The sequence below is a fragment of the Callithrix jacchus genome, chromosome 15, assembly GCF_049354715.1.
Source record: "Callithrix jacchus isolate 240 chromosome 15, calJac240_pri, whole genome shotgun sequence".
NCBI classification, from domain to species: Eukaryota; Metazoa; Chordata; class Mammalia; order Primates; family Cebidae; genus Callithrix; species Callithrix jacchus.
The window spans coordinates 30489014-30514122 of NC_133516.1; the positions used below are offsets into that span (position 1 = coordinate 30489014).

General features: G+C 47.5%; 2 protein-coding genes, 1 non-coding gene and 1 pseudogene across 8 annotated transcripts in view; 2 read left to right on the top strand and 2 right to left on the bottom strand.

The window, feature by feature from the left end:
- The first annotated feature begins 6572 nt into the window (after positions 1 to 6572).
- Positions 6573 to 6676, top strand: LOC118148122 (U6 spliceosomal RNA). The gene has a single exon (XR_004734915.3). It is a non-coding gene; the product is annotated as a U6 spliceosomal RNA (small nuclear RNA).
- A 1414-nt stretch (positions 6677 to 8090) lies between these two features.
- Positions 8091 to 9021, bottom strand: LOC118147780 (large ribosomal subunit protein uL2-like; annotated as a pseudogene).
- Positions 9022 to 11954: 2933 nt separating this feature from the next.
- On the bottom strand, positions 11955 to 12557 carry LOC100407499 (small ribosomal subunit protein eS10). Its single transcript, XM_035275300.3, has one exon. It carries the CDS (start codon positions 12517 to 12519, stop codon positions 12022 to 12024), a length of 498 nt encoding a protein of 165 aa, XP_035131191.2. The 5' UTR covers positions 12520 to 12557; the 3' UTR covers positions 11955 to 12021.
- Positions 12558 to 17211: 4654 nt separating this feature from the next.
- The window catches only part of DHX30 (DExH-box helicase 30), a 53237-nt gene continuing 45339 nt past the window's right edge, over positions 17212 to 25109 (top strand). For all 6 annotated transcript variants that reach the window (XM_078350730.1, XM_078350728.1, XM_078350727.1 and 3 more), the window contains exons 1-3: positions 17212 to 17269; positions 19081 to 19175; positions 24785 to 24839. Coding sequence is in view for 2 of the 6 variants with exons in the window: in XM_003734835.5 (XP_003734883.1) it covers positions 24812 to 24839 (28 nt within the window). In the remaining 4 variants the exon portion in view is untranslated. The remainder of the gene's footprint in view (positions 17270 to 19080; positions 19176 to 24784; positions 24840 to 25109) is intronic.

The window sequence follows — 25109 nt, forward strand, 5'->3', positions numbered from 1 at the left end:
GCTGGTCTTGAACTCCGGACCTCAGGTGATCCACCAGCCTTGGCTTCAAAAGTGCTTGGATTACAGGCGTGAGCCACCACACCCGGCTGATTTTTCTGTTTTCAGTAAAGATGGGGTTTCACCACGTTGGCCAGGATGGTCTTGATCTTGAGACCTCGTGATCCACCCGCCTTGGCCTCCCAAAGTGCTGGGATTACAGGTGTGAGCCTGGCCTGCTAGCAGGTTTTATCAGAGCCTGGGCACACTGAGGAAAGCCTCTACAAAGAGAGTAGACTTGGAGTGTCAGAGCTGAAGCCTGGGGGCTTTTCAGCAGACTTCTAGGGTCTCTAGATAATGGGATTATCAAACAGAGACAAAAGTACTATATCTAACTAGTTCAAAAAGATAAGAGACAAGATTTTAAATTTCAGGAAAGAACTAGAAACTACTAAACAAAAAGCACAACAGATCTGAAAGGAACCAAATAGAAGTTCTAAAACTGAAAAACACAATAATTAAAATTAAGAATTCAACGGCCGGGCGTGGTGGCTCAAGCCTGTAATCCTAGCATTTTGGGTGGATCATGAGGTCAAGAGATCGAGACCACACTGGTCAACATGGTGAAACCCCATCTCTTCTAAAAATACAAAAAATTAGCTGGGTATGGTGGCACGTGCCTGTAATCCCAGCTACTCAGGAGGCTGAGGCAGGAGAATTGCCTGAACCCAGGAGGCAGAGGTTGTGGTGAGCCGAGATCGCACCACTGCACTCCAGCCTGGGTAACAAGAGCGAAACTCCGTCTCAAAAAAAAAAAAAAAAGTACAAAAAATTAGCCAGGCGTGGTGGTGTACCTGTAGTTCCAAGTTCCTTGACAGTCAGAGGTCGGAGGATCACTTGAGCCTAGGAGGTGGAGGTTGCAGTGAGCTGAGATCATGCCACTACACTCCAGCATAGGCGACAGAGTGAGACCCTGTCTCAGAAAAAAAAAAAAATTAAAATTAAAAAATTTGCTGGGTGCGGTGGCTCACACCTGTAATCCCAGCACTTTGGGAGGCCGAGATGGGCAGATCAAGAGGTCAAGAGATTGAGACCAACCTGGCCAACATGGTGAAACCCCGCCTCTACTTAAAAAAAAAAAAAATTAGATGCGGTGAGCCGAGATTGTGCCATTGCACTGCAGCCTGGGTAAACAAGAGCAAAAACTCCGTCTTAAAAAAAAAAAAATTAGAAAATTCAATGGATGATTTCAATAGCAAATTAGACAGAAAGTTTATTAAAACAGAGCTTTGGCCAGGCACTGTGTCTCACACCTGTAATCCCAGTACTTTGGGAGGCCGAGGCATGAGGATCACCTGAGATCACAAGTTTGAGACCAGCCTGGCTAACATGGCAAAACCCTGTCTCTACTAAAAGTGCACAAATTAGCCAGGCATGGTGGTGGGTGCCTGTAATTCCAGGTACTCGGGAGGCTTGAAAAAGAATTGCTTGAACCCGGGAGGTGGAGGTTGCAGTGAGCCAAAATTACGAACTGCACTCTAGCCTGGGCAACAGAGCAAGACCCCATCTCAGGAAAAAAAAAAGAAAGAAAGGAGAAGTATGATAGGGTTTCTGGGGGAAAATAATCCTCCTTGACACAAGGGAACAGCAAGGAGAAGATCTCCACGTTGTTGAGTTAGTTTAGAATGTCTGGAGTTGCAGCAGTCATCTAGAAACTCAGTGGAGAAAGCCAGGGGAATTGCAGAGAAGTCAAACTGGGCTTCTGATTTTCTCAAGTTACTTAAATGATCCAACCCCACTACCACCTACATCCAGGCAAGTTAATAGATATCTTCCCTGTTTATGTCATCTTTGGTTGGTGTTCTGCACATTCAGCTGAAAGCTTCTTAACAGATATAGCCAATCTAAAGGAAGTTACATTTTGTCCCCCCTACTCCTGCTGCAGCCCCCTCCACCAACCCCTGGTACTCTTCTGCCTCTTATCTGTGTTTTCTTTTGTTAAAGGTGGGGTCTTGGGATGTGGTCGAGGCTGGAGTTCAGTGGCTGTTCTCAGGTGCAGTCATAGCACACTATAGCCCCAGACTCCCATCTCAGCCTCCCAAGTAGCTGGAACTATAGGTCCACAGAGTTCCTTACTGTTTTGTCTATGACACATATTACAACTTGTAATTTATATATTGTAAGTTGTCTTTGTCTTTCTTGTGTCTCTTTTTTGTTACTGTTGTTCCACCCAAGCAGAGTAGGCTTAGAGAGACTCCCCTCAAGTCTCCTTCTCAAAGAATATAAGTTCCTTGAGGACAGGAACTTCCTGTCTTGGTTACCATCGTACGCCTGCCTGGCCTAGTAAATATACATCGAAAAAAAAATGAATGAATGAACAAACATATCAGTCTCCACTGCCAACTGAACACTCCTTGAGGAAGGTGTACATAATCCTACCTCCTCAAAATGTAATACAGGACCAAGCAGTTAACCAGTATGTAATAAATAGTTGTCAAACTAGTTAAGGCTATCTGGCTGAATCTCAGCCCGTCAAGGATATATCAGTATGATGAAAGGTCCTGGCCTAAACTAAGATAAAAAGGAAAGGTTTAAAAATAAAGTGCCTGGCACAGCGCCTCACACCTGTAATCGCAGCACTTTGGGAGGCCGAGGTGGGCGGATCACGAGGTCAGGAGTTCAAGACCAGCCTGGCTAATATGGCGAAATTCCATGCCTACTAAAAAATACAAAACGTTAGTTGTGCATGGTGGTGGTGAGCGTCTGTAGTCCCAGGTACTCCAGAGGCTGAGGGAGTGGAATTCATTTAACCCAGAAGGCAGAGGTTGCAGCGAGCTGAGATGGCGCCATTGCATTACAGCCTGGGCAACAGAGTGAGACTCTATCTCAAATAAATAAATAAAAATAATGCCGGCTGGGCGTGGTGGCTCATGCCTGTAATCCCAGCACTTTAGGAGGCTGAGGTGGGAGATCACTTGAGCCCAGGAGTTGGAGACCAGCATGGGCAACGTGGCAAAACCCCGTTTCTACTAAAAATACAAAAATTATCTGGGAATTGTGGCACACTCCTGTAATCCCTGCTACTCAGCAGGCTGAGGCATGAGAATCGCTTGAACCCAGGAGGCAGAGGTTGCAGTGAGCCAAGATCTTGCCACTGCACTCCAGCCTGGTGACAGAGCAAGACTCCCTCTCAAACAAAATAAAACAAACAATAAAACCAGGCTGGGCACAATGGCTCATGCTTCTAATCCCAGCACTTTGGGAGGCCAAGGCAGGAAGATCCCTTGAGGCCAGGAATTTGAGCAATAGTCCCAGCTATCCAGGAGGCTGAGTTGGGAGGATCACTTGAGCTCTGGAGTTTGAGGTTGTCATGAGCCGTGATCACACCAATGTACTGCAGCCTAAGTGTCTCAAAAGAAAAAAAAGTTGTCCAGGCACAGTGGCTGACACTTGTAATCCCAGCACTTTAGGAGGCTGAGGCGGGTGAATCAACAGGTCAGGTGAATCAAGAGGTCAGGAGTTCCAGACCAGCCTGACCAAAATGGTGAAACCCCGTCTCTACTAAAAATACAAAAATTAGCTGGGCGTGGTGGCGGGCCCTGTGATCCCAGTTACTCAGGAGGCTGAGGCAGGAGAATCGCTTGAAACTAGGAGGCGGAGGTTTCGGTGAGTCGAGATTGCACTCTAGCCTGGGCGACAGAGCAAAACTCTGTCTCAAAAAAAAAATTAAGAAATTAATTTGTATGAATTTAGGTGTCCTACAAGCCCCTGAAAGTTATATCTCCTTTTTTTTTTTTTTTTTTTTTTTGAGATAGGGTCTCACTCTATTGCCCAGGCTCGGGCTCAAGCACAATGGCAGGATCACTGCTCACTGAATCCTCCAGCTCCTGGGCTCAAGCAATCCTTCCACCTCAGCCTCCAGAGTAGCTGGGATAACAAGTGCATGCCAGCATGCCCAGCTAATTTTAAAATTTTATCTAGAGACAGGGTCCTTCTGTGCTGCCCAGGCTGGTCTTGAACCCCCGAGCTCAAGTGATCCTCCCACCTTGGTCTCCTCAAAGGCTGGGATGACAGGCATGAGTCACTCCACCTGGCCCTCCTGAATATTCTTTAGCTGTGTCATGTGTGAATCCTCATTCTGTAACTATTGCAGCTGTGTTCACAGAACATCTTGGCAGTTTGCATCAATTATGATTGCAATTCCTAAAATATGTGGCCTCTAAGTTCCCTCACTAGATCCATCAGACAGTGAAGTACATCCTTGGCAACTATTTTGAGTAGCTGAAATTCTAAGTGCCATAAAATTGTTTTTAAAAACTTGGTAGGGCCGGGCATGGTGGCTCACGCCTGTAATCTAAGCACTTTGGAGGCCAAGGTGGGCGGATCACCTGAGGTCGGGAGTTCAAGACCAGCCTGACCAACATGGTAAAACCCCATCTTTATTAAAAAAAAAAAAAAAAAAAAATTGGCAGGAGCTGGGCATAGTGGCTCACGCCTGTAATCCTAGTACTTTGAGACCAGCCTGGTCAACATAAGCGAACTGCCATCTCTATATATTAAAAAAAAAAAAAAAGATAAAAAGACTGGGTGCAATGGCTCATGCCAGTACTTTGGGAGGCCAAGGCAGGAGGATCACCAGGTCAGGAATTCAAGACCAGCCTGACCAATATGGTGAAATCCCATCTCTACTAAAAATACAAAAATTAGCTAGGCATGATGGTGCGAGCCTGTAATCCCAGCTACTTGGCAGGCTGAGGCAGGAGAATTGCTTGAAACCCTGGAGGCAGATGTCAGAGTGAGCTGAAATCATGCCATTACATCCTGGCTTTGGCTGACAGACCAAGACTCCATTATGTGGGGGGGGGGGGGGGGACGGGACGCCGGGCATGGTGGCAGGCACCTATAATCTCAGCTACTCAGTCAGCTGAAGCAGGAGAATCACTTGAACCTGAGGGGGCGAGGCTGCAGTGAGCCGGTGCCACTTCACTCCATCCTGGTAAAAGGGTGAAACTCCGTCTCAAAAACAAAACAAAACAAAAAGGCTGGGTGTGGTGGCTCACGCCTGTAATCCCAGCAGTTTGGGAGGCTGAAGCAGGTGGATTATGAGGTCTGGTGTTTGAGACCAACCTGGCCAACATAGTGAAACCCCGTCTCTACTAAAAATACAAAAAATTAGTCAGGCATGGTGGCACGTGCGTGCGTGCCTGTAATCCCAGCTACTCGGGAGGCTGAGGCAGGGGAATCGCTTGAACTTGGGAGGTGGGGGTTGCAGTGAGCCAAGATCTCACCACTGCACTCCAACCTGGGTGACACTGAGAGACTTTGTCTCCAAAAAACAAAAAAACACATTGGTAGGGAGTGATGTAAAATTTTTATTTAAAATAATTAAAAGAAATTAAAAAATGAAAACAAAAAGAGAAAAAAGTTTAAAATTTGGTAATAAGCCTTAGAGGAAAGATCAATGTTAGCTCTAAAAGAAACAGGTTGGCAAGGCCAGGTACAGTTGGTTTCTCACACCTGTAATCCCAGCACTTTGGGAGGCTAAGATGGGCGGATCACCTGATGTAGGGAGTTCAAGACCAGCCTGACCAGCATGGAGAAACCCTGTCTCTACTAAAAACACAAAATTAGCCGGGTGTGGTGGTACAGACCTGTAGTCTCGGCTACTTGGGAGGCTGAAGCAGGCGAATCACTTGAAACACGGAGGCGGAGATTGGGTGAGCCGAGATGGCGCCATTGCATTCCAGCCTGGACAACAAGAGTAAAACTTCATTTCTTTTTTTTTCTACTTTTTTCTTTTTCTTTTTTTGCAGCATCATTTTAACAACTATTCGTTTCAGAATACATACATACATACAAAATTAGCCAGGTGTGGTGGAGCACGCCTGTAATCACAGCTACTTGGGAGACTGAGGCAGGGGAATTCCTTGAAACCAGGATGCAGTTACAGTGAGCCGAGATTTTGCCATTGCACTCCCTAGCCTGGTCAACAGAGGAAGACTCCATCTCAAAAAAATAAATAAGCTGGGCATGGTGGCTCAAGCCTGTAATCCCAGCACTTTGGGAGGCCAAGGCAGGTGGATCACTAGGTCAAGAGATCGAGACCATCCTGTTCAACATGGTGAAACCCTGTCTCTTACTAAAAATACAAAAAATTAGCTGGGCATAGTGGCGCGTGCCTGTAATCCCAGCTACTCAGGAGGCTGAGGCAGGAGAATTGCCTGAACCCAGGAGGCAGAGGTTGCGGTGAGCCGAGATCGCGCCATTGCACTCCAGCCTGGGTAACAAGAGTGAAACTCCGTCTCAAAATAAATAAATAAATAAATAAAAATAAAAAATAAAACAAACAAAAATCAGGTTGGTGATTGGCTGACATTATGACAGAACTAATAAAGTCCTGTGGGGAAAGAAATGCGCTGCTGACCTCTAGTGCCTAATAGAAAAATTACATTTTCTACTCAACGTGAAAGGGACTGGCTTGCTGGTTACTGGTTTCTCTGCTGTGAGCAGACCCAAGTTTAAAACTTGTTTGTTTATTAAAAAAAAAAAAAAAAAAAAAGCACTGGTTTATCCATTATGATAATAGTTATGTTTTGGTGCTTGCTTCTGCAGCACATATACTAAAATTGGAACGATACAAAGATCAGCATGGCCTCTGCACAAAGATGATACGCACATTCTTGAAGCTTTCCATATTTTTTTAAATTAAAAAAAAGATATGTTTTGATGCATTGCTGTCATGAACTTTTTTTGTTCACCATGTTTTTTCTTTTTTATTTAAATTTTTTTTTGAGACGGAGTCTTCCTCTGTCACCCAGGCTGGAGTGCAGTGGCACGATCTCAGCCCACTGCAAACTCTGCCTCCTGGTTTCAAGCTATTCTCCTGCCTCAGCATCCCGAGTAGCTGGGACTACAGACGCGTGCCACCACATCTAATTTTTGTATTTTTAGTAAAGACAGGGATTTGTATTTTTAGTAGAAAGAGCATGTCTGTAGTCCTATCTACTCATGACACTGAGGCAGGATGATCCCTTAAACCCAGGAGCTCAAGGCTGTAGTGAGCTATGATTGCACCATTGCACCCCAGCCTGAATGACAGAGTGAGATCCTGTTCCTAATTTAAAAACAAAAATCCTGGGCCAGGTACCGTAGCTCACACCTGTAATTCCAGCACTTTGGGAGGCCAAGGCAGGTGGATCACAAGGTCAGGAGTTTGAGACCAGCCTGGCCAACATGGTGAAACCCTGTCTCTACTAAAATGCAAAAAATTAGCTGGGCATGGTGGTGTGCACTTGTAATACCAGCTACTGGGGAGGCTGAGGCAGGAGAACTGGCTGAACCAGGACCCAGGAGGCAGAGGTTGCAGCGAGCCGAGACTGTGCCACTGCACTCCAGCCTGGGCTATGAAACGAGAATCCATCTCAAAAATAATTAATTAAATTAAATTTTTTAAAAATCCTAAGGCTGGGTGAGGTGGCTCAGCGTGTAATTCCAGCACTTTGGGAGGCCAGGGCACGTGGATCACCTGAGGTCAGGAGTTCAAGACCAGCCTGGCCACCATGGTGAAACCCTGTCTCTACTAAAAATACAAAAATTAGTGAGGCATGGTGGCACCTGTAGTCCCAGCTATACTCAGGAGGCTAAGGCAGGAGAATCTCTTGAACCTGGAGGTTACAGTTGCAGTGACCTGAGACCTCGCCATTGCACTCCCTTGGGTGACAAAGTGAGAATCCATCTTAAAAGGGGGAAAAAAAATTCTGGACACTGTGGCTCACCTCTCCATTCCCAGCACTTTGGGAGCCCGAGGCAGGTGGATCACCTGAGGTTGGGAATTCCAGACCAGCCTGACTGACATGGAGAAACCCCATCTCTATTAAAATTAGCTGGGCATGGTGGCACATGCCTGTGATCCCAGTTGCTCCAGTGCTCAGGAGGCTGAGGCAGGAGAATCACTGGAACTTGGGAAGCAGAAGTTGCGGTGAGCTGAGATCGTGTCACTGCACTCCAGCCTGGGCAACAAGAGTGAAATTCCATCTCGAAAAAAAAATTATTTCTAGTTAGGAATTTTGCAGTGATACTAAGGATATACTAGCTTTTGAAGGTATGATATTGGTTTTATGATTATGCTAAATAAAAAGGAATCTTGTAGAGTGGCACCCTGATATATTTACAGTTGAAGTGGTATGATTTTTTTTTTTTTTTTTTTGCATAAAGACAAACTTTATTGAGCCCCTCAGCACTAGTTCTCTTTCTCCTGCACAGTCTTGGTTCCCCCGAGACGTCTATTCAGACAGGCAGCAATGAAACCCACTCTGCGGCCAGCAGGGGCATCTCTGGATGGCGGAGGGTTTGCCAATGTGCTGGTGGTTGCCACCTCCAAAAGGATGGTTGATGGCCGCACCCCATACTTGTGGTTAGCAGTTCCTCATGTCTGAGGGTACAACTGTGTGCTGCCTGCAGGAGAAGCCTGGAGACCTTGGCTAGCCTTCAAGATGGGTTTGTCAATTCTGCCACCTCCAGCCACCACACCAGCCATAGCTCTGTTGGCTGAGGAGATAATCTTCTTGGAGCCAGAAGGCAGCTTCACATGGGTCTTGTTGCTCTCAGGGTTGTGGGAGATAACGGTGGCATAGTTCCCTGATGCCTGGGCCAGCTTGCCACCGTCTCCAGGCTTCCCCTGCAGGCAGCACACAATCGTACTCTCGGGCATGGTGCTCACAGTGAGCACATTGCCAATGTTGAGCTGGGCCTTCTTGCCGCAGTACACAAACTGGCCCGTGTGAATGCTCTCTGCGGCAAATGAACAGCCCCGTCCGCTTCTTAAACCGGTAGGGATCCCGGAAGACTACCTTGGCGAGGGGCGCGCAGCGGCCTGGGTTGTGAATGATGTCTTTCATGATGCCCTTGATGTAGCTGTGCCACTTGGCGAAATCCACGCGCGCCGCCCTTCCTGTGAGCGCAGAACACAGACTCGGCGCCCTTTCTCTGTCCACAGATCACGCGGCCCATGGTGACGGGTCCTGCTCACTAGCGTGGCCGAAAGAGGAAACACGGCGCAGACGAGCCGCCTTATCTCATGATTTGATTTTTAAAATCTGGCATTAGGGGATGAGGACCTATACATGAGGCAAGGCTGGCCTTCAGTTGATAATCCCTAAAGCTAGGTGATGGGTACTATGGATGTTCATTATACTGTGATGAACTGTGCAGATGCAGGTCTGGAATTTTACCCTACTTACAAGCTGTTAGTGAGCTTGCTACTATTTCCTACATGTTGGTAGAAGATACAAGACTCCTGGGTCAGAGACATAAACAAGACAAAACAAAACCTTAGTCACAGCAAAAGCAGCAGCCAGGGCGACATGGTAAAACCCATCTCTACAAAAAAATACAAAAACTAACCAGACCTGGTGCATGCCTAGAGTCTCTACTACTCCCGAGGCGAGGTGAGAGGATTGCTTGAGCCAAGGAGGTCAAGGCTGCAGTAAGCTGAGATCGCACCACTGTATTCCAGTGAGGGTGACAGAGAGATCTTCTCTCAAAAGAAAAAAGGGAAAAAAACCGGGCACGGTGGCTCATGCCTGTAATCCAAGCACTTTGGGAGGCTGTGGTGGGCAGATCACTTGAGGTCAGGAGTTTGAGACTAGCCTGGCCAACATGATGAAACCCCGTCTCTACTAAAAATACAAAAATTAGCTGGGCATGGTGGTGGGTTCCTGTAATCCCAACTACTCAGGAGGTTGAAGCAGGAGTCACTTGAACCTGGAGGCAGAGGTTGCAGTGAGCAGAGATGGCATCTCTGCATTCCAGCCTGAGCAACAGAGGGAGACTTGTCTCAAGAAAAAAAAAAAGCCAGGCTCGATAAGGCCAGGCGCTGTGGCTCACGCCTGTAATCCCAGCACTTTGGGAGGCTGAGGCGGGTGGATCACGAGGTCAAGAGATCCAGACCATCCTGGTCAACATGGTGAAACGCCGTCTCTACTAAAAATACAAAAAATTAGCTGGGCATTAGCTAGGCACGGTGGCGCATGCCTGTAATCCCAGCTACTCAGGAGGCTGAGGCAGGAGAATTGCCTGAATCCTGGAGGCGGAGGTTGCGGTGAGCCGAGATAGCGCCATTGCACTCCAGCCCGGGTAACAAGAACGAAACTCCATCTCAAAAAAAAAAAAAAAAAAAAGCCAGGCTTGGTGGCATCTGCCTGTAGTCCTAGCTCTTCTGAAGACCGAAGCGGGAGGTTCACTTGAGGCCAGGAGCTTGAGGCTGCAGTGAGCTATGATTGTGCCACTGTATTCTAGTCTGGGTGATGGAGCAAGACACTTTAAAAAAATCCAAACAACAAAACCAAAAACCAACCCTAACATTTCCTTGATATTTTTCCATGTCTGCACATTTGATCTGACTAGTTTTTGTTTGTTTGTTTGTTTTTTGTTTTTTTGAGACAGAATTTTACTCTGTCACTCAGGCTAGAGGGCAGTAGCACCATCTCCACTCACTGCAACCTCCGCCTCTCAGGTTTAAGCAATTCTCCTGCCTCAGCCTCCTGAGTAGCTGGGATTACAGGCACCTACCACCACACGTGGCTAATTTTTGTATTTTTAGTAGAGACAGCGTTTAACTATGTTGACCAGGCTGGTCTTGAATTCCTGACCTCAAGTGATCCGCCTGCCTTGGTCTCCCAAAGTGCTGGGATTCCAGGCATGAGCCACCATGCCTGTCCTAACTCATTTTTTTTTATTGCTGCATATTATTTCATTAAATTGACGCTGTCATGGACTGAATTGTGTCCTTCAAAATTCAGATACTGAAGCTCTAACCCCCCATTGTGACTGCATTTGAAAATAGGGCTTTTAAAGAGGTAAAGTTACATGTGGACATAAGGGCGGGCCCCTCATCAGATAGGACTGTGTCTTTCTAAGTAGGGGAAGAGTCACCAGAGACCCCTCTCTTTGCACACACAGAAAAACAGCCCTGTTAAAGACACAGGGCACAGCCTGTTAAAGTAAAGGCTGGGCACAGTGACTCACACCTGTAATCCCAGCACTTTGGGATCATGAGTTCAGGAATTCAAGACCAGCCTGGCCAACATGGTAAAATCCCATCTCTACTAAAAATACAAAAAAATTAGCCTGGTGTGATGGCATGCGCCTGTAATTCCCAGCTACTCGAGAGGCTGAGGCAGGAGAATTGCTTGAACCCGGGAGGCAGAGGTTGCAGTGAGCCAAGATCACGCCATTGTACTCCAGCCTGGGTGACAGAGCAAGACTCTGTCTTGAGACAGAAAAAAAAAAAGGCACAGTAAAAAGGTGGCTGTTTGGCTCTGTCACCCAGGCTGGAGTTCAATGGCAGGCATTCTGGGAAAATATTTTCTATTTTTTTAAAAAAAGATGGGGTTTCACCATCTTGGCCAGGCTGGTCTTGAACTTCTGACCTCGTGATCCACCCGCTTAGGCCTCCCAAAGTGCCGGGATTACAGGTGTGAACCAGCATTTTTCTTTTTTTTTGAGATGGAGTCTAACTCTGTTGCTCAGGCTGGAGTGCAGTGTTGCAATTTCGGCTCACTGCAAACTCCGCCTCCCAGGTTCCAGTGATTCTCCTGCCTCCGCCTCTCAAGTAGCTGGGATTACAGGCCTGTGCCATGCCCAGCTAATTTTTGTATTTTTTAGGAGAGTTGGGGTTTCTTTCTTTCTTTCTTTCTTTGAGATGGAGTCTTGCTCTGTCGACAGGCTGGAGTGCAGTGGCACAATCTCGGCTCACTGCACAACCTCTGTCTTTCGGGTTCAAGTGATTCCCCTGCCTCAGCCTCCTGAGTAGCTGGGACTACAGGCATGTGCCACCATGCCCGGCTAATTTTTTGTACTTTTGTAGAAACAGGGTTTCACCAAGGCCAGGATGGTCTCAATCTCCTGACCTTGTGATCCACCTGCCTCAGTCTCCCAAGATGCTGGGATTACAGGTGTGAGCTACCTCACCCAGCTGTTTTTTTTTTTTTTTTTTTTTTTTTTTTAGCTGTAAGTTTATTCAATGCAAAATAATCCTCTCCAATTTTACTGAGGTGGCTGACCACGTCCACGACCAAATCCGCCTCTAAACTGGAATTCGGTTGCTGACCCAGCCCCCGCCTCGGCTTTCTTGTCAGCACCAGGTGGCACAGCACTCCGTCTGTAGGTATCTCTGTCAGCTTCCCCTCTTGTCAGTCTTGCAGGTCGCTCACCTTCCAGACCTTTAGGCCGAGGCCTGCCTGTCTCTGGACGGCTGCGGCGTAGGGTGGCAGGCACGATCTCTGGGGGCAGATGGAGGTAATCACGGAGATACTGGATACCCTCATTGGTAAGGTACCAGTAGAAATGTCTCCAGGCAAACTGTTCCTTCACGTAGCCTCGGGATTTGAGAGACTGCATGGCCTTCATGACATGAAGGTTGGGCATGTTCTTGTCCGCCAGCTCTGGGTGCTTAGGCATGTGGACATCCTTCTTGGCCACCATGACTCCCTCCTTAAAAAGGAGCTCATAAATGGCAATCCGGTTCTTCTTAGGCATCAACATCGCGACGACTGTAGGGTCCGGGGTCGGAGCTGGAAAGGCTTTTTTTTTTTTTTTGAGATGGAGTTTCCCTCTTATTGCTCAGGCTGGAGTGCAATGGCATGATCTCGGCTCACTGCAACCTCTGCCTCCTGGGTTAAAGTGATTCTTCTGCCTCAGCCTCCTGAGTAGCTGGGATTACAGGTGCATGCAACCATGCCCAGCTAATTTTTGTATTTTTAGTAGAGATGGGGGTTTCCCTATGTTGGTCAGGCTGGTCTCAAACTCCTGACCTTAGGTGATCTACCTACATTGGCCTCCCAAAGTGCTGGGATCACAGGTGTGAGTCATCGTGCCCAGCCTTTTTTTTTTTTTTGAGACGGAGTTTCGCTCTTGTTACCCAGACTGGAGTGCAATGGCGCGATCTCAGCTCACTGCAACCTCCGCCTTCTGGGTTCAAGCAATTCTCCTGCCTCAGCCTCCTGAATAGCTGGGACTACAGGCACGCACCACCATGCCCAGCTAATTTTTGTATTTTTAGTAGAGACGGGGTTTCACCTTGTTGACCAGGATGGTCTCGATCTCTTGACCTCGTGATCCACCCGCCTCAGCCTCTCAAAGTGCTGGGATTATAGGCGTGAGCCACTGTACCCGGCTTTTTTTTTTTTTTTGATATGGAGTCTTATCTCTGTCACCCAGTCTGGAGTGCAGTGGCTGGATCTTGGCTCACTGCAACCTCCGCCTCCCAGGTTTAAGCAAATCTCCTGCCTCAGCCTCCTGAGTAGCTGGGATTACAGCCTCGTGCCACCAGGCCCAGCTAATTTTTGTATTTATAGTAGAGACGGGGTTTCACCATATTGGCCAGGCTAGTCTTGAACTCCTGACCTCGTGATCGACCCGCCTGGGCCTCCCAGTGCTGGGATTACAGGAGTGAGCCACCTCGCCTGGCCTTCATTTATTTATTTATTTATTTTAAGACAAGGTGTGGCTCTGTCACCAAGTCTGGAGCGCAGCGATGTGATTTTGGCTCACTGCAACCTCCATCCCCCAGGTTCAATTGATCCTCCCATCTTATCCTCCTGAGCAGCTGGGACTACAGGTGCATGTCACCACACCCAGCTAATTTTAGGGTTTTTTTTGGAGACAGTCTTTTTTTTTTTTTTTTTTTGAGAAAGAGTCTCGCTCTGCCGCCAGGTGCCAGGCTGGAGTGCAGTGCACAATCTTGGCTCACTGCAATCTCCGCCTCCTGAGTTCAAGCAATTCTCCTGCCTCAGCCTCCCAAGTAGCTGGGACTATAGGCGCGCGCCACCATGCCCAACTAATTTTTGTATTTTTAGTAGAGATGGGGTTTCACTATGTTGGCCAGGATAGTCTTGATTTCTTGACCTCGTGATCCACCTGCCTCGGCCTCCTAAAGTGCTGGGATTACAGGCGTGAGCCACCACACCCGGCCAATTTTAGTATTTTTTATAGAGAGGAGTCTCACTTTGTTGCTCAGGCTGATCTCAAATTCCTGGGCTCAACTGACCGTCCTGTCTCAGCCTCCTGAAGTCCTGAGATTTCAGGTGTGAGCCACTGCTACTGCTGGAGATATGTCTATTCTTTTGCCTCTTTTGGAGTGCTTCCTCTAGGTTTTTTTTTTTTTTTTTTTTGAGACAGAGTTTCGCTCTTGTTGCCTAGGCTGGAGTGCAATGGCATGATCTTGGCTCACCACCACCTGTCTCCTGGTTTCAAGCGATTCTCCTGTCTCAGCCTTTTGTCACTGGGATTACAGGCATGCACCACCATGCCCTGCTAATTTAGTATTTTTAGTAGAGACGGGGTTTCTCCATGTTGGTCAGGCTGGTCTTGAACTCCCAACCTCAGGTGATCTGCCTACCTCAGCCTCCTAAAGTGCTAGGATTACAGGCGTGAGCCACTGCCCCTGGCCTTAGGTCTTGATTTATTTGTGGCTGGGCATAGTAGCTCACATCTGTAATCCCAGGAGTTTGGGAGGCTGAAGTGGGAGGATTGGTTGAGGCCAGGAGTTTGAGATCAGGCTGCGGCAACATAGTGAGATTGTTTTTCTACAAAAAATAAAAAATTAGCTGGGTGTGGTGGCATGTGCCTGTTGTCCCAGCTACTTGGGAAACTGAGGAGGGAGAATTAGTTGAGCCTGGGAGGTTAAGGCTATGATGAGCCATGATTGTACCACTGAACTCCAGCCTGGGTGACAGAATGAGACCCTGCCTCCAAAAAAAAAAAGACATTTGCATGCTTTTCTCATCCTCTCTACCAGACAGTAACTTTCTCTGGAGCAGGGAACAGAGCTTTATCACTGAACTTTCCCAACAACATTGCAAACATAATCTGAATGAAGTTGAATCCATCATCTTCTCCAACTCCTGTGTCCCTTAATTATTTTAAATAGTGCAGAATCCTTTCAGTTACTATGGTACAGATCTCAAAGTCATCTCTCCACACAGTCATCACCAGGGCTCAACCTGCTGCTCAACAGTCACCTCCTCATTTCTTTCTTTCTTGCCTTTTTCACTCCTGAGTATAGTTGAATCCTTCATTCTCTCTCTTGGGATCTAATTAGTATGCTAGGTTCTATTTTCCCAGCTGATTTGACCCTTTCGCTTCCAGAAGAATCTTTCTAAAGATTGGCTGGGAGAGAGAGTGCAGTGGCCCACGCCTGTACTCCCAGCACTTCGGGAGGCCAAAGAGGGCAGATCACTTGCGGCCAGGAGTTCGAGGCTAGCCTGGCCAACATCGTGAAACTGTCTTTAGTAAATATACAAAAATGAGCTGGGTGTGGTGGTGCACACCTGTAATTCCAGCTACTTGGGAGGCTGAGACAGAATTGCTTGAACCTGGGAGGTGGATGTTGCAGTGAGCCGAGATCTGGCCACTGCATTCCAGCCTACGTGACTGAGTAGAGACTCTGTCTCAACAACAACAAAACTACAGTATTTTACTCTCCTAAGAATTTTTTAAATGTCTTACCAAAAAAAGTAAAATTCCTTAGCTTGGCACTCCCAGCTCTTTTTCTGTTCTACTTCCTGTAAAGCTTGCACACACACACAACCCTCAGGTCACACTGAACTACTGAATATTCCTAGGGTTTGTCACTTGTTCCCCTTGGAAGTCTTTGTTCACGTTTCTGTCATTTTGCCATTCAGGAGTAACCACTGTCTCCGAACTCTTGTAGCACTTGATGCCTCCTTTCCAGCATTTACCACTTTCCATTTCCTTCACACAGTGTTGTCATCTTCTCTGCTAGGTTCTAAGCCCTTTGAGGCAGGGCCTTGTATACTCCACACCTGCTTACCAACTGATGATACACAGTGCACTCAGATATCCGTGCAGGATCTCTCTATTCCCCACACAATACAGCACCATGCCCTGTTCAGATGTACTAATTATTTGAATGAGTATATGATGTTCCACACCTCAGCCTTTTAGCCAATGTGGAAAGAAAATAGTAGATATATGAATTTAACTGTTTGCACACAAAAGTGACAGCATATGGCACTAATTCTTCATACAGCCTCAAAGGCCACATTTTTTTTTTTTTTTTGAGACGGAGTCTTGCTCTGTCGCCAGGCTGGAGTGCAGTGGTGCGATCTTGACTCACTGCAACCTCCATCTCCTGGGTTCAAGTGATTCTACTGCATCAGCCTCCCAAGTAGCTGGGACTACAGGCGCGCGCCACAATGCCCAACTAATTTTTGTATTTTAAGTAGAGATGGGTTTCACTATATTGGCCAGGACGATCTCAATCTTCTGATCTCGTGATCCGACCACCTCGACCTCCCAAAGTGTTGGGATTACAGGCGTGTGCCACCACGCCCGGTAAGGCGCGGATTTTTATATTCTGTAAAATCCTGACGCAGCTTCAGAGCTACGCCACTGCGTTGTTTACTTTTGAAGCTGAGTTCCACTGAACCTATACTTGAATCTTATCTAGAGGAACACAGCGTATAATTGGGACAATCCCCTTTCTCATTCCGAAGAGGTGATGTGGCCGGGGCGGGACCTCGAAACCCCCAGCAACTGTGACTGGCACTCTCCTCGTGACCAGCAAGTGCTACCTTGTCCTTTCCCTGGCGTTGTACAGTTTACGAAATCAACGAAGACGTTGATTTCATCTTTCCAGTAACCTGGGGAGGCAAAAATGCTCATCTCCCTAAAAAAACAGAAGATCAGAGGGAGATGGAGAAGAGGCGTGGCTACGAACTGTGGAGGGGAAGGGGGGTGGAATCCCGGAGCCCAAGCTGGAAACCGTTCCCGGCTCAGCCTTGACCCGGAGTGTTTAGTCGCACCAGGAGGCGCAGCTGGCGCGCAGACGGCACGAAGATCCTCCCCGCTGTCACACTGCAGGCAGCTAAGTCGCTGTCAGAGGCGGCCCAGGCCGCCCGGCCCGCTCCCTCCGCGACCCCCCAGCTGCCGGCACAAGCCCGTCCCTTCGCGACTCTGCCGGAAGTCCCGCCTGCGCCGCCGCCGCGCCCCACTGCGCCGGGTGCCGGGGCATCCCGGGTACCGGGCGTCCCGAGCGACCATAACGAGCCTCTGGTGGAGCCAGGCCCGAGGGCCGCAGAGGAACGGGGCCACGCGCGGCAGGCGGGCTCTTTGGTGCGGGGTGGAGAGCGCCGGGCCGGCGGCGGGACTTCCGTCACGGGACCCGGAAGAGGCCGCGCCGCCACTTCTGGGAGTTGTAGTCCGGCCGTGGTTGGGGGACCCGCGGCTCATGCGCGGTGCACCGAGGCTTGTTTCACATCTGTAACAACAGGTGAATTGGGCTTTTTATTCTCCCCTTTCGTGCCCTCTTGAGGAGCTTGCCGCGGCCGGGGGTGGTCGGCTCGAGTAGGGAACCCGGTCCGACCGCCGGCCTGGCGGAGAGTGGGGCGGAGAAGCCGGTGGGCCCGAGGAGCAGGCCGGGCATCCTAGGCCTGCCCGCGAAGCCGGCCGGGCCGATCCGTGGGCAGCCAGGCCTCGGCCTGCCGTTGCCATGGAGCCCGGGCGGGGGCGGGGGCCGGACCGGTCCGCCGGGGCGGGCCTCGCAGCCAGGGGCTCCGCGGAGGCCGCGGGAAAGGCCGCTTCATTGGCGCAACGACGCCTTCGCCTCAGGGGATGCGCGGTTTCCCCAGGCAGGGCCTGGAGGAAGCCTCCGGAGTGCCCCGAGACCTTTGTCTACTTCTCCTGCCTCCCGGTGCTGCCCGGACCGTTCGTCCAGAGGGAGGCCTGGTGCCTTCTGGCCCCTCTAGTTTGCCCTCTTTTGCACCGACCTTGTCACTGGGGGAGGCCAAGGGGTGAGGTGTTCTTTGTTTGCTGGTGGTAACTTGCCCCATTTAGCAGGGGCAGACCAAATGCATGTTGGGTCCTTTGTTTGCAGTGAACTGGAGTCCCGGGGTCCTCAGAACCCCCAAGCCAGGGATACGTCGTGTCTATCTGGTCGTTGTACAGCAACATTGGTCACTTGAATTGGGATTTTTTCAAGGCAGAGGCTGTTCCACTTTACAACTCCACTCCATGGGGGCTTGCCGTACACTAGCTGGTAGACTGCAGAAGGCCAGTTGGAGGCTTTCAACCTGGTTTTGGTTGCAGCTTACTGGCCCAAGTGAAATGAGACGTTGTCTGGTGATTTCCCTTGAAATATTTTGCAAGGTGGTAACCCCACTGTTATAGTGGATCTTGACTACATCTTGTAATTTACACTTAAATCTTAGATATTTAAGTTGATGTGCAGAAATTACTTCCTTTGCTGCATTTTCTACCTGTGTTGGCTCTTTCTCCCTAAATGATAGTTGCTCTCCAAGTGTTTTAATTTATATAGCTGTGATACAAAGTTTTATTAGCTCTTGGACCCTTCTTGCCCCTTTCAGCCTTTGAGGATGTCAGTGTAGTATGTCTCAAGGAATGAACCATGGTACATTAAGGCAACAGTACGGTATCCTGGAGATAAAAAAAAAAAGTAGCCTAGACTAAGCATGGAGGGCAGTGGAGTCAGCATATTTCAATGCTGATTTCCATCTGCCCTGAGGCAGCTGTGGGATCTTGGGCAGGTTGTATAACCTGTGCTTCAGTTTTCTTCTCTGGAAAGATAATTCCTACCTCCCTGGATAGTTGCCTGGATTAAGTGGGATAAAGTCTATGGAAGTATATCATAAACTGTAAAAATAGTATTCAACATTGAGTTATTGTTATTTTCCCAATCTGGAAGAGTATTATAGCTTCTTTATCTACATTAGATTATCATAATCACTATGGAATTATAACTCAAAATTGAAGTAGGTTTTGCTCTGGGCTTGCAGAAAATGCTTTTCAGGCTTACAAGGCTCTCTTTACCTTTACGTCGTCTTCTGAGATGATGTCAGAAGACTTCAGCACTTCTACAGGTGCTGGTGTAGGACAGCTCACAATTTAATGGGCTTGGAATGGGTCATGGCAAGTCCTGAGTAAGGCCATTTTGTCCAGTATGTGTGCTTCATGCCAATAACAAAATTTGTCCCTGTTAGAACTGGTAAATGAATTTTAATGGATAGAGCAACTTTCTTTCCTTGTGGGACCATCACTCTGTTGACCCAGCATTGTACTTCCCAGGAGGAGGCCCAGCCTCGTGATGAGGAATAGCAAGGAGAGAATTCAGCTCCAGTTCAAAAGCCTACAAAATCTGAGACTGTCATTGCTTTTATAAGGTAAGTTGATTTAGCTGTGCAAAGAGCGGTGGTGGAGCTCATGCTTAGCTACACTAAAACAAGAGGCATGTGTTAAACCTATTTGTGACTGTCTTGGAAGAGGGTATCATTTATTTGATTTTATTTTTGAGATGGAGTCTTGCTTTGTCCGCCAGGCTGGAGTGCAGTGGCGTGATCTCGGCTCACTGTAACCTCCTCCACCCAGGTTCGAGTGATCCTGTCTCAGCCTCTCAAGTAGCTGGGATTACAGGTGCCTGCCACCATGCCAGGCTAATTTTTCTATTTTTAGTAGAGAGGGGGGCTGGTCTCCAACTCCTGACCTCAGGTGATCCACCTGCCTCAGCCTCCCAAAGTACTGGGACTACAGGTGTGAGCCACTGTGCCTAGCCAGAAGGGTATCATTTTTAATTAGTCATTGTGGAGTCTCTGTCCTGGAACCATCCCTTAGTGACTACCTGGAATTAAATTGTGTTTCATTATGCAAGAAATCTTGACATAATAGCATTTCACTTATCTCTAAATTACTTAAGAGATACATTGAACTACAAAGGTTTTTAACATTACTGCATTACAAGGAAGACCGCTTTCTTCTGGACCTCTATGCAATGTTCTAGAGCTCTGTAAATTATCTCTAAAGTATCCTATTTTGATTCTCATACTATAGTATTTTAGATTAGAACAGGAAAGAATAGTGGTACATGAGCCTAAATTGATATATTGGGCTAGAGGATTAGGGACTTTATTTATTTATTTATTTATTTTTGAGACGGAGTTTCGCTCTTGTTACCCAGGCTGGAGTGCAATGGCGCGATCTTGGCTCACCGCAACCTCCGCCTCTGGGTTCAGGCAATTCTCCTGCCTCAGCCTTCTGAGTAGCTGGGATTACAGGCACGCGCCACCATGCCTTGCTAATTTTTTGTATTTTTAGTAGAGATGACAGGGTTTCAGCATGTTGACCAGGATGGTCTCAATCTCTTGACCTCGTGATCCATCTGCCTCGGCCTCCCAAGGTGTTGGGATTACAGGCGTGAGCCACCGTGCCCGGCCGGATGAGGGACTTTAAAAAAGTAAAACCAAGAGTCTATTTACAAGCAAATTAACTTACAATTTTTTTTTTATTTAGAGACAGGGTCTCACTTTGTTGCCTAGGCTGGTCTCAAACTCCTGGTCTCAAGAGGTCCTCCACCTGGGCCTCCCAAAGTGTTAGGATTACAGGCATGAGCCACCACACCTAGCCATTAAATTTTTCTTTTTTTTTTTTTGAGACCGAGTTTCATTCATGTTGCCCAGGCTGGAGTGCAATGGCTGGATCTTGGCTCACTGCAACCTCTGCCTCCCAGGTTCAAGTGATTCTCCTTCCTCAACCTCCCAAGTAGTTGGGATTATAGGCATGTGCCACCATGCTGGGCTGATTTTGTATTTTTAGTAGAGACAGGGTTTCTCCATATTGTTCAGTCTGGTCTCGAACTTCCAACCTCAGGTGATCTGCCCACGTCAGCCTCCCGAAGTGCTGGGATTACAGGCATGAGCCACTGCGCCTGGCCATTGCTTTTTTTTTTTTTTCTTTTATAGAGGTGGGGTTTCACCATGTTGGCCAGGCTGGTCTTGAACTCCTGACCTTGTGATCCACCCATCTCGGCCTCCCAAAGTGCTGGGATTACAGGTGTGAGCCACTGTGCCCGGCTGCTTTTGTTTTTTTTAAAGAGAGACAAGGTCTCGGTTTGTCATCCTGGCTAGAGTGCAGTGGCGTGATCACAGCTCACCGTAAACCTCAAACTCCTGGGCTGAAGTGATTCTCCTGTGTTAGCCTCCTGAGTAGCTAAGATTGCAAGCGTGCACCGCCATACTTGGCTAATTTTGAAAATTTTTTGTAAAGATGGGGTCTCACTGTGTTGCCCAGGCTGATCTTGAACTCTTGTTCTCAAGTGCTCCTATCACCTCAGCCTCCCAAAGTGCTGAGATTACAGGTGTGAACCACCGTACCCAGCCAGTATACAATTTCTTAGCAATAGGGTATTGTTTATTTTTTTATTTATTTTTTTCGAGATGGAGTCTTGCTTTGTTGGCCAGGCTGGAGTGTAGTGGTGTGATCTTGGCTCACCTACTTCAGTGTCCACTTCCTGGGTTCAAGCAATTCTCCTGCCTCAACTTCCCCCACCACCAGTAGCTGGGATTATAGGTATGCACCACCATGCCTGGCTACTTTTTGTATTTTTATTAGCAACAGGGTTTCCCCATGTTGGCTAGGCAGGTCTTGAACTCTTGACCTCAGGTGATCCGCCCACTTCGGCCTCCCAAAGTGCTGGGATTACAGGCGTGACCCACCGCACCCAACCAAATATTGTTTCTTAAGTAATAATCACTTAAGATAATTTACATTTTATAATATTCAGGTTTTCTTTAAAATTAGAATCTCAAATTATACCCTTTTTATTTATTTATTTGAGACAGAGTTTCATTCTTCTTGCCCAGGCTGGAGTGCAATGGTGTGATCTTGGCTCACTGTAGCCTCCGCCTCCCAGGTTCAAGCGATTCTCCTGCCTCAGCCTCCCGAATAGCTGGGATTACGGCCACCTGCCACCATGCCTGGCTAATGTTTGTATTTTTAGTAGAAACGGGTTTCGACATGTTGACCAGGCTGGTCTTGAACTCTGGACCTCAGGAAATCCACCTGCTTCAGCCTCCCAAAGTGCTGGGATTACAGGCGTGAGTTACCTCGCCCGACTCTTTTAAAATTTTCATTTGTATAGAAGGTATCTATAGAATATAACTTTTTTTTTTTTTTAAAGACGGGGTTTCACCATGTTGGTCAAGCTGGTCTTGAACTCCCGACCTCAGATGATCCACCCGCCTTGGCCTCCAAAGTGCTTGGATTACAGGCGTGAGCCACTACGCCCGGCCAGAATGTAACTTCTTAAAGTAAATTTTAGCATTGTTGATATTGTACTGAAGTTTTATCTCTGAGCTACCATATACTATGGGCTAAAATTTCAGGCATTCCTTGGGGAGAGGAGGCCATCAGGGCAGATCTGCTGGATTCAGCCCCTTTACTTCCTACATCCCCAAAATTTGAGAATGAGAGGAAACAGCAGTCAGGATCAGGAGTGTAGGCCCCTGTAGACTCCAACCAATGTTGGACATGATCCTGATTTGCTAAATGCTGTGTAGATGATTTTTTTTTTCTTTTTTTTCTTTACTTCCAGGGATTCACCTTCAATAGGTGATTTTAAACTAAGGCCACTTAAGGTTGTTGCACCTAATCCAGGAGTACTGCATTATAAAAACATCTATAAATCTGGGTTTGAGTATTTTCTTTTCTTTTTTTTTCTAAATATATTTTATCATAGAGTTTTTTTTTTTTTTTTTTTTTGAGACGGAGTTTTGCTCTTGTTACCCAGGCTGGAGTGCAATGGTGCGATCTTGGCTCACCGCAACCTCCGCCTCCTGGGTTCAAGCAATTCTCCTGCTTCAGCCTCCTGAGTAGCTGGGACTACAGGCACGTGCCACCATGCCCAGCTAATTTTTGTATTTTTAGTAGAGACGGGGTTTCACCATGTTGACCAGGATGGTCTCTATCTCTTGACCTCGTGATCCACCCACCTCGGCCTCCCAAAGTGCTGGGATTATAGGCGTGAGCCACCGTGCCCGGCCGAGTATTTTTTTTTTTTTTTTTGACACGGAGTCTCGTCTGTCTCCCAGGTTGGAATGCAGTGGCGTGATCTCCGCTCACTGCACCTTCCGTCTCCCGGGTTCAAGTGATTCTCCTGCCTCAGCCTTCCTAAGCAGCTGGGATTACAGGTGTGCACCGTCATGCTCAGCTGATTGTTTTGTATTTTGTATTTATTTAATTTTTTTGAGACAGAGTCTTTCTCTGTCACCCAGGTTTGAGTGCAGTGGCATGATCTTGGCTCACTGCAATCTCTCACTCCCAGGACAAGTGATTCTCCTGCCTCAGCCTCCTGAGTAGATGGGATTGCAGGCGCATGCCACCACACCTGGCTAATTTTTATGTTTTTAGTAGAGATGGGGTTTCACCATGTTGGACAGGCTGGTCTTGAACTCCTGACCTCATGATCTGCCCACCTTGGCCTCCCAAAGTGCTGGGATTATAGGCATAAACCACCACGCCCAGCCAATTTTTTTTGTATTTTTAGTAGAGACGGGGTTTCACCATGTTGGCCAGACTGGTCTCGAATACCTGAGCTCGTGATCCACCCACCTCAGCCTCCCAAAGTGCTGGTATTACAGGCATTAGATACTGCGCCTAGCTGAGTTTGAGTATTTTTAAAAACAAAATGTTAAACCAGAGGCGTTGCTTTTGTTTCTTCTCATCTCTAGGTGTATTTCTCATTTAAATATACTAATAAGCAAAATGCACCAAACTTTTGGCCAATAGTTGTGCTTTAACTTAATATTTGTTATTTCTTTCTTCCTTTTTTTTTTCTTCTTTTTTTGAGACGGAGTTTCGCTCTTGTTACCCAGGCTGGAATGCAATGACGCGATCTTGGCTCACCGCAACCTCCGCCTCCTGGGTTCAGGCAATTCTCCTGCCTCAGCTTCCCAAGTAGCTAGGATTACAGGCACTCGCCACCATTCCCAGCTAATTTTTGTATTTTTAGTAGAGAGGGGGTTTCACCTTGTTGACCAGGATGGTCTCGATCTCTTGACCTCGTGATCCACTCGCCTCGGCATCCCAAAGTGCTGGGATTATAGGCATGAGCCACCGCGCCCCGCCTATATTTGTTATTTCATAGAGAATTGCTATGAAAAGCTTTTTATTGGCCAGGCATGGTGACTCACTCTCCTGTAATCCCAGCATTTTGGTAGCCCGAGGCCGGCAGATCACGAGGTCAGGAGTTTGAGACCAGCCTGGTCAACATGGGGAAACCCTGTTTCTACTAAAAAATACAAAAATTAGCTGGGCGTGGTGGCACACGCCTGTAATCCCAGCTACTCAGGAGGCTGAGGCAAGAGAATCACTTGAACCCGGGAGGTGGAGGTTGTGGTGAGCCAAGATTGTGCCACTGTACTCCAACCTGGGTGACAGAGTGGGACTTCATCTCAAAAAAAAAAAAAAAGGAAAAGAAAGAAAAGCCTTTTATTCGGAATCACTGTTTAGTTATTCTTTGATACTGTCAGCCAAATTTCATTTTTAGGGACTCGATTAGGTTTTATCAAAGTCCAGTAAGCTAGTTTGCCTATAAGGCAGTCAGTCATCAGTCCTATTTCCTGATGTCATGTGGCCGAAGGGGTCCATGTAGAATTTAATTTCTTCCTGGAAGTCCCAAGGAAACCTGCAAGTATTATGATGAACTAGGTAGAATTACATGTCTCTCATGAAATGCATCACCTTCTGTTTAACAGGGTATGGGGAGTTTTAGGACAGAGAAGAGAAAAAAGTGCTCAATTAGAATTAAGCAAAGACAATTACTCTAGAGTGGAGCTGGCCTTCCAGTCCTTAAGACTGGGGAGCAGCAGTTAGGGCTCATCAGTGAAGAGTGTCACTTTTCTCTTCTTCTGGATAATGCTGTCTGTGTTACTGATGTTTTCTTTGTGAGTTCCTAGACCAGGAATATTAACCATTGCCCCTTGGCCCTCCTTGTTCTCAGGATTCCAGCTTTCCCTCCTGGCCAGAAATGTTCAGCCTGGACTCATTCAGAAAAGGTAAGACTGCAACTGTGTTTGTGACCTCTTGCCCTTCATTATTGGGATGCGCTTCTGTGAGGGCTGTGAAAGTCTCTTCACCAGTGTGTAGTTCTTGCATGTTTCTTTGGGTGGTTCACCAGAGTCCTTTTCTATAGCCTTCCTTTTGCTTGGTGCTTATAATCTGGGTCTCTCCTTGCCCTGGCCTTTGTGTACATTTGCCATGCCTCCCCCCAGTGCCCTCTTCCACATACGCCCTGCTTATTAAAATCCTATTTTTCTTTTTTTGAG

What these genes read in the sequence shown, in the direction of transcription:
- LOC100407499 (XM_035275300.3), bottom strand. Translation starts at nt 12,519, where the DNA reads ATGTTGATGCCTAAGAAGAACCGGATTGCCATTTATGAGCTCCTTTTT.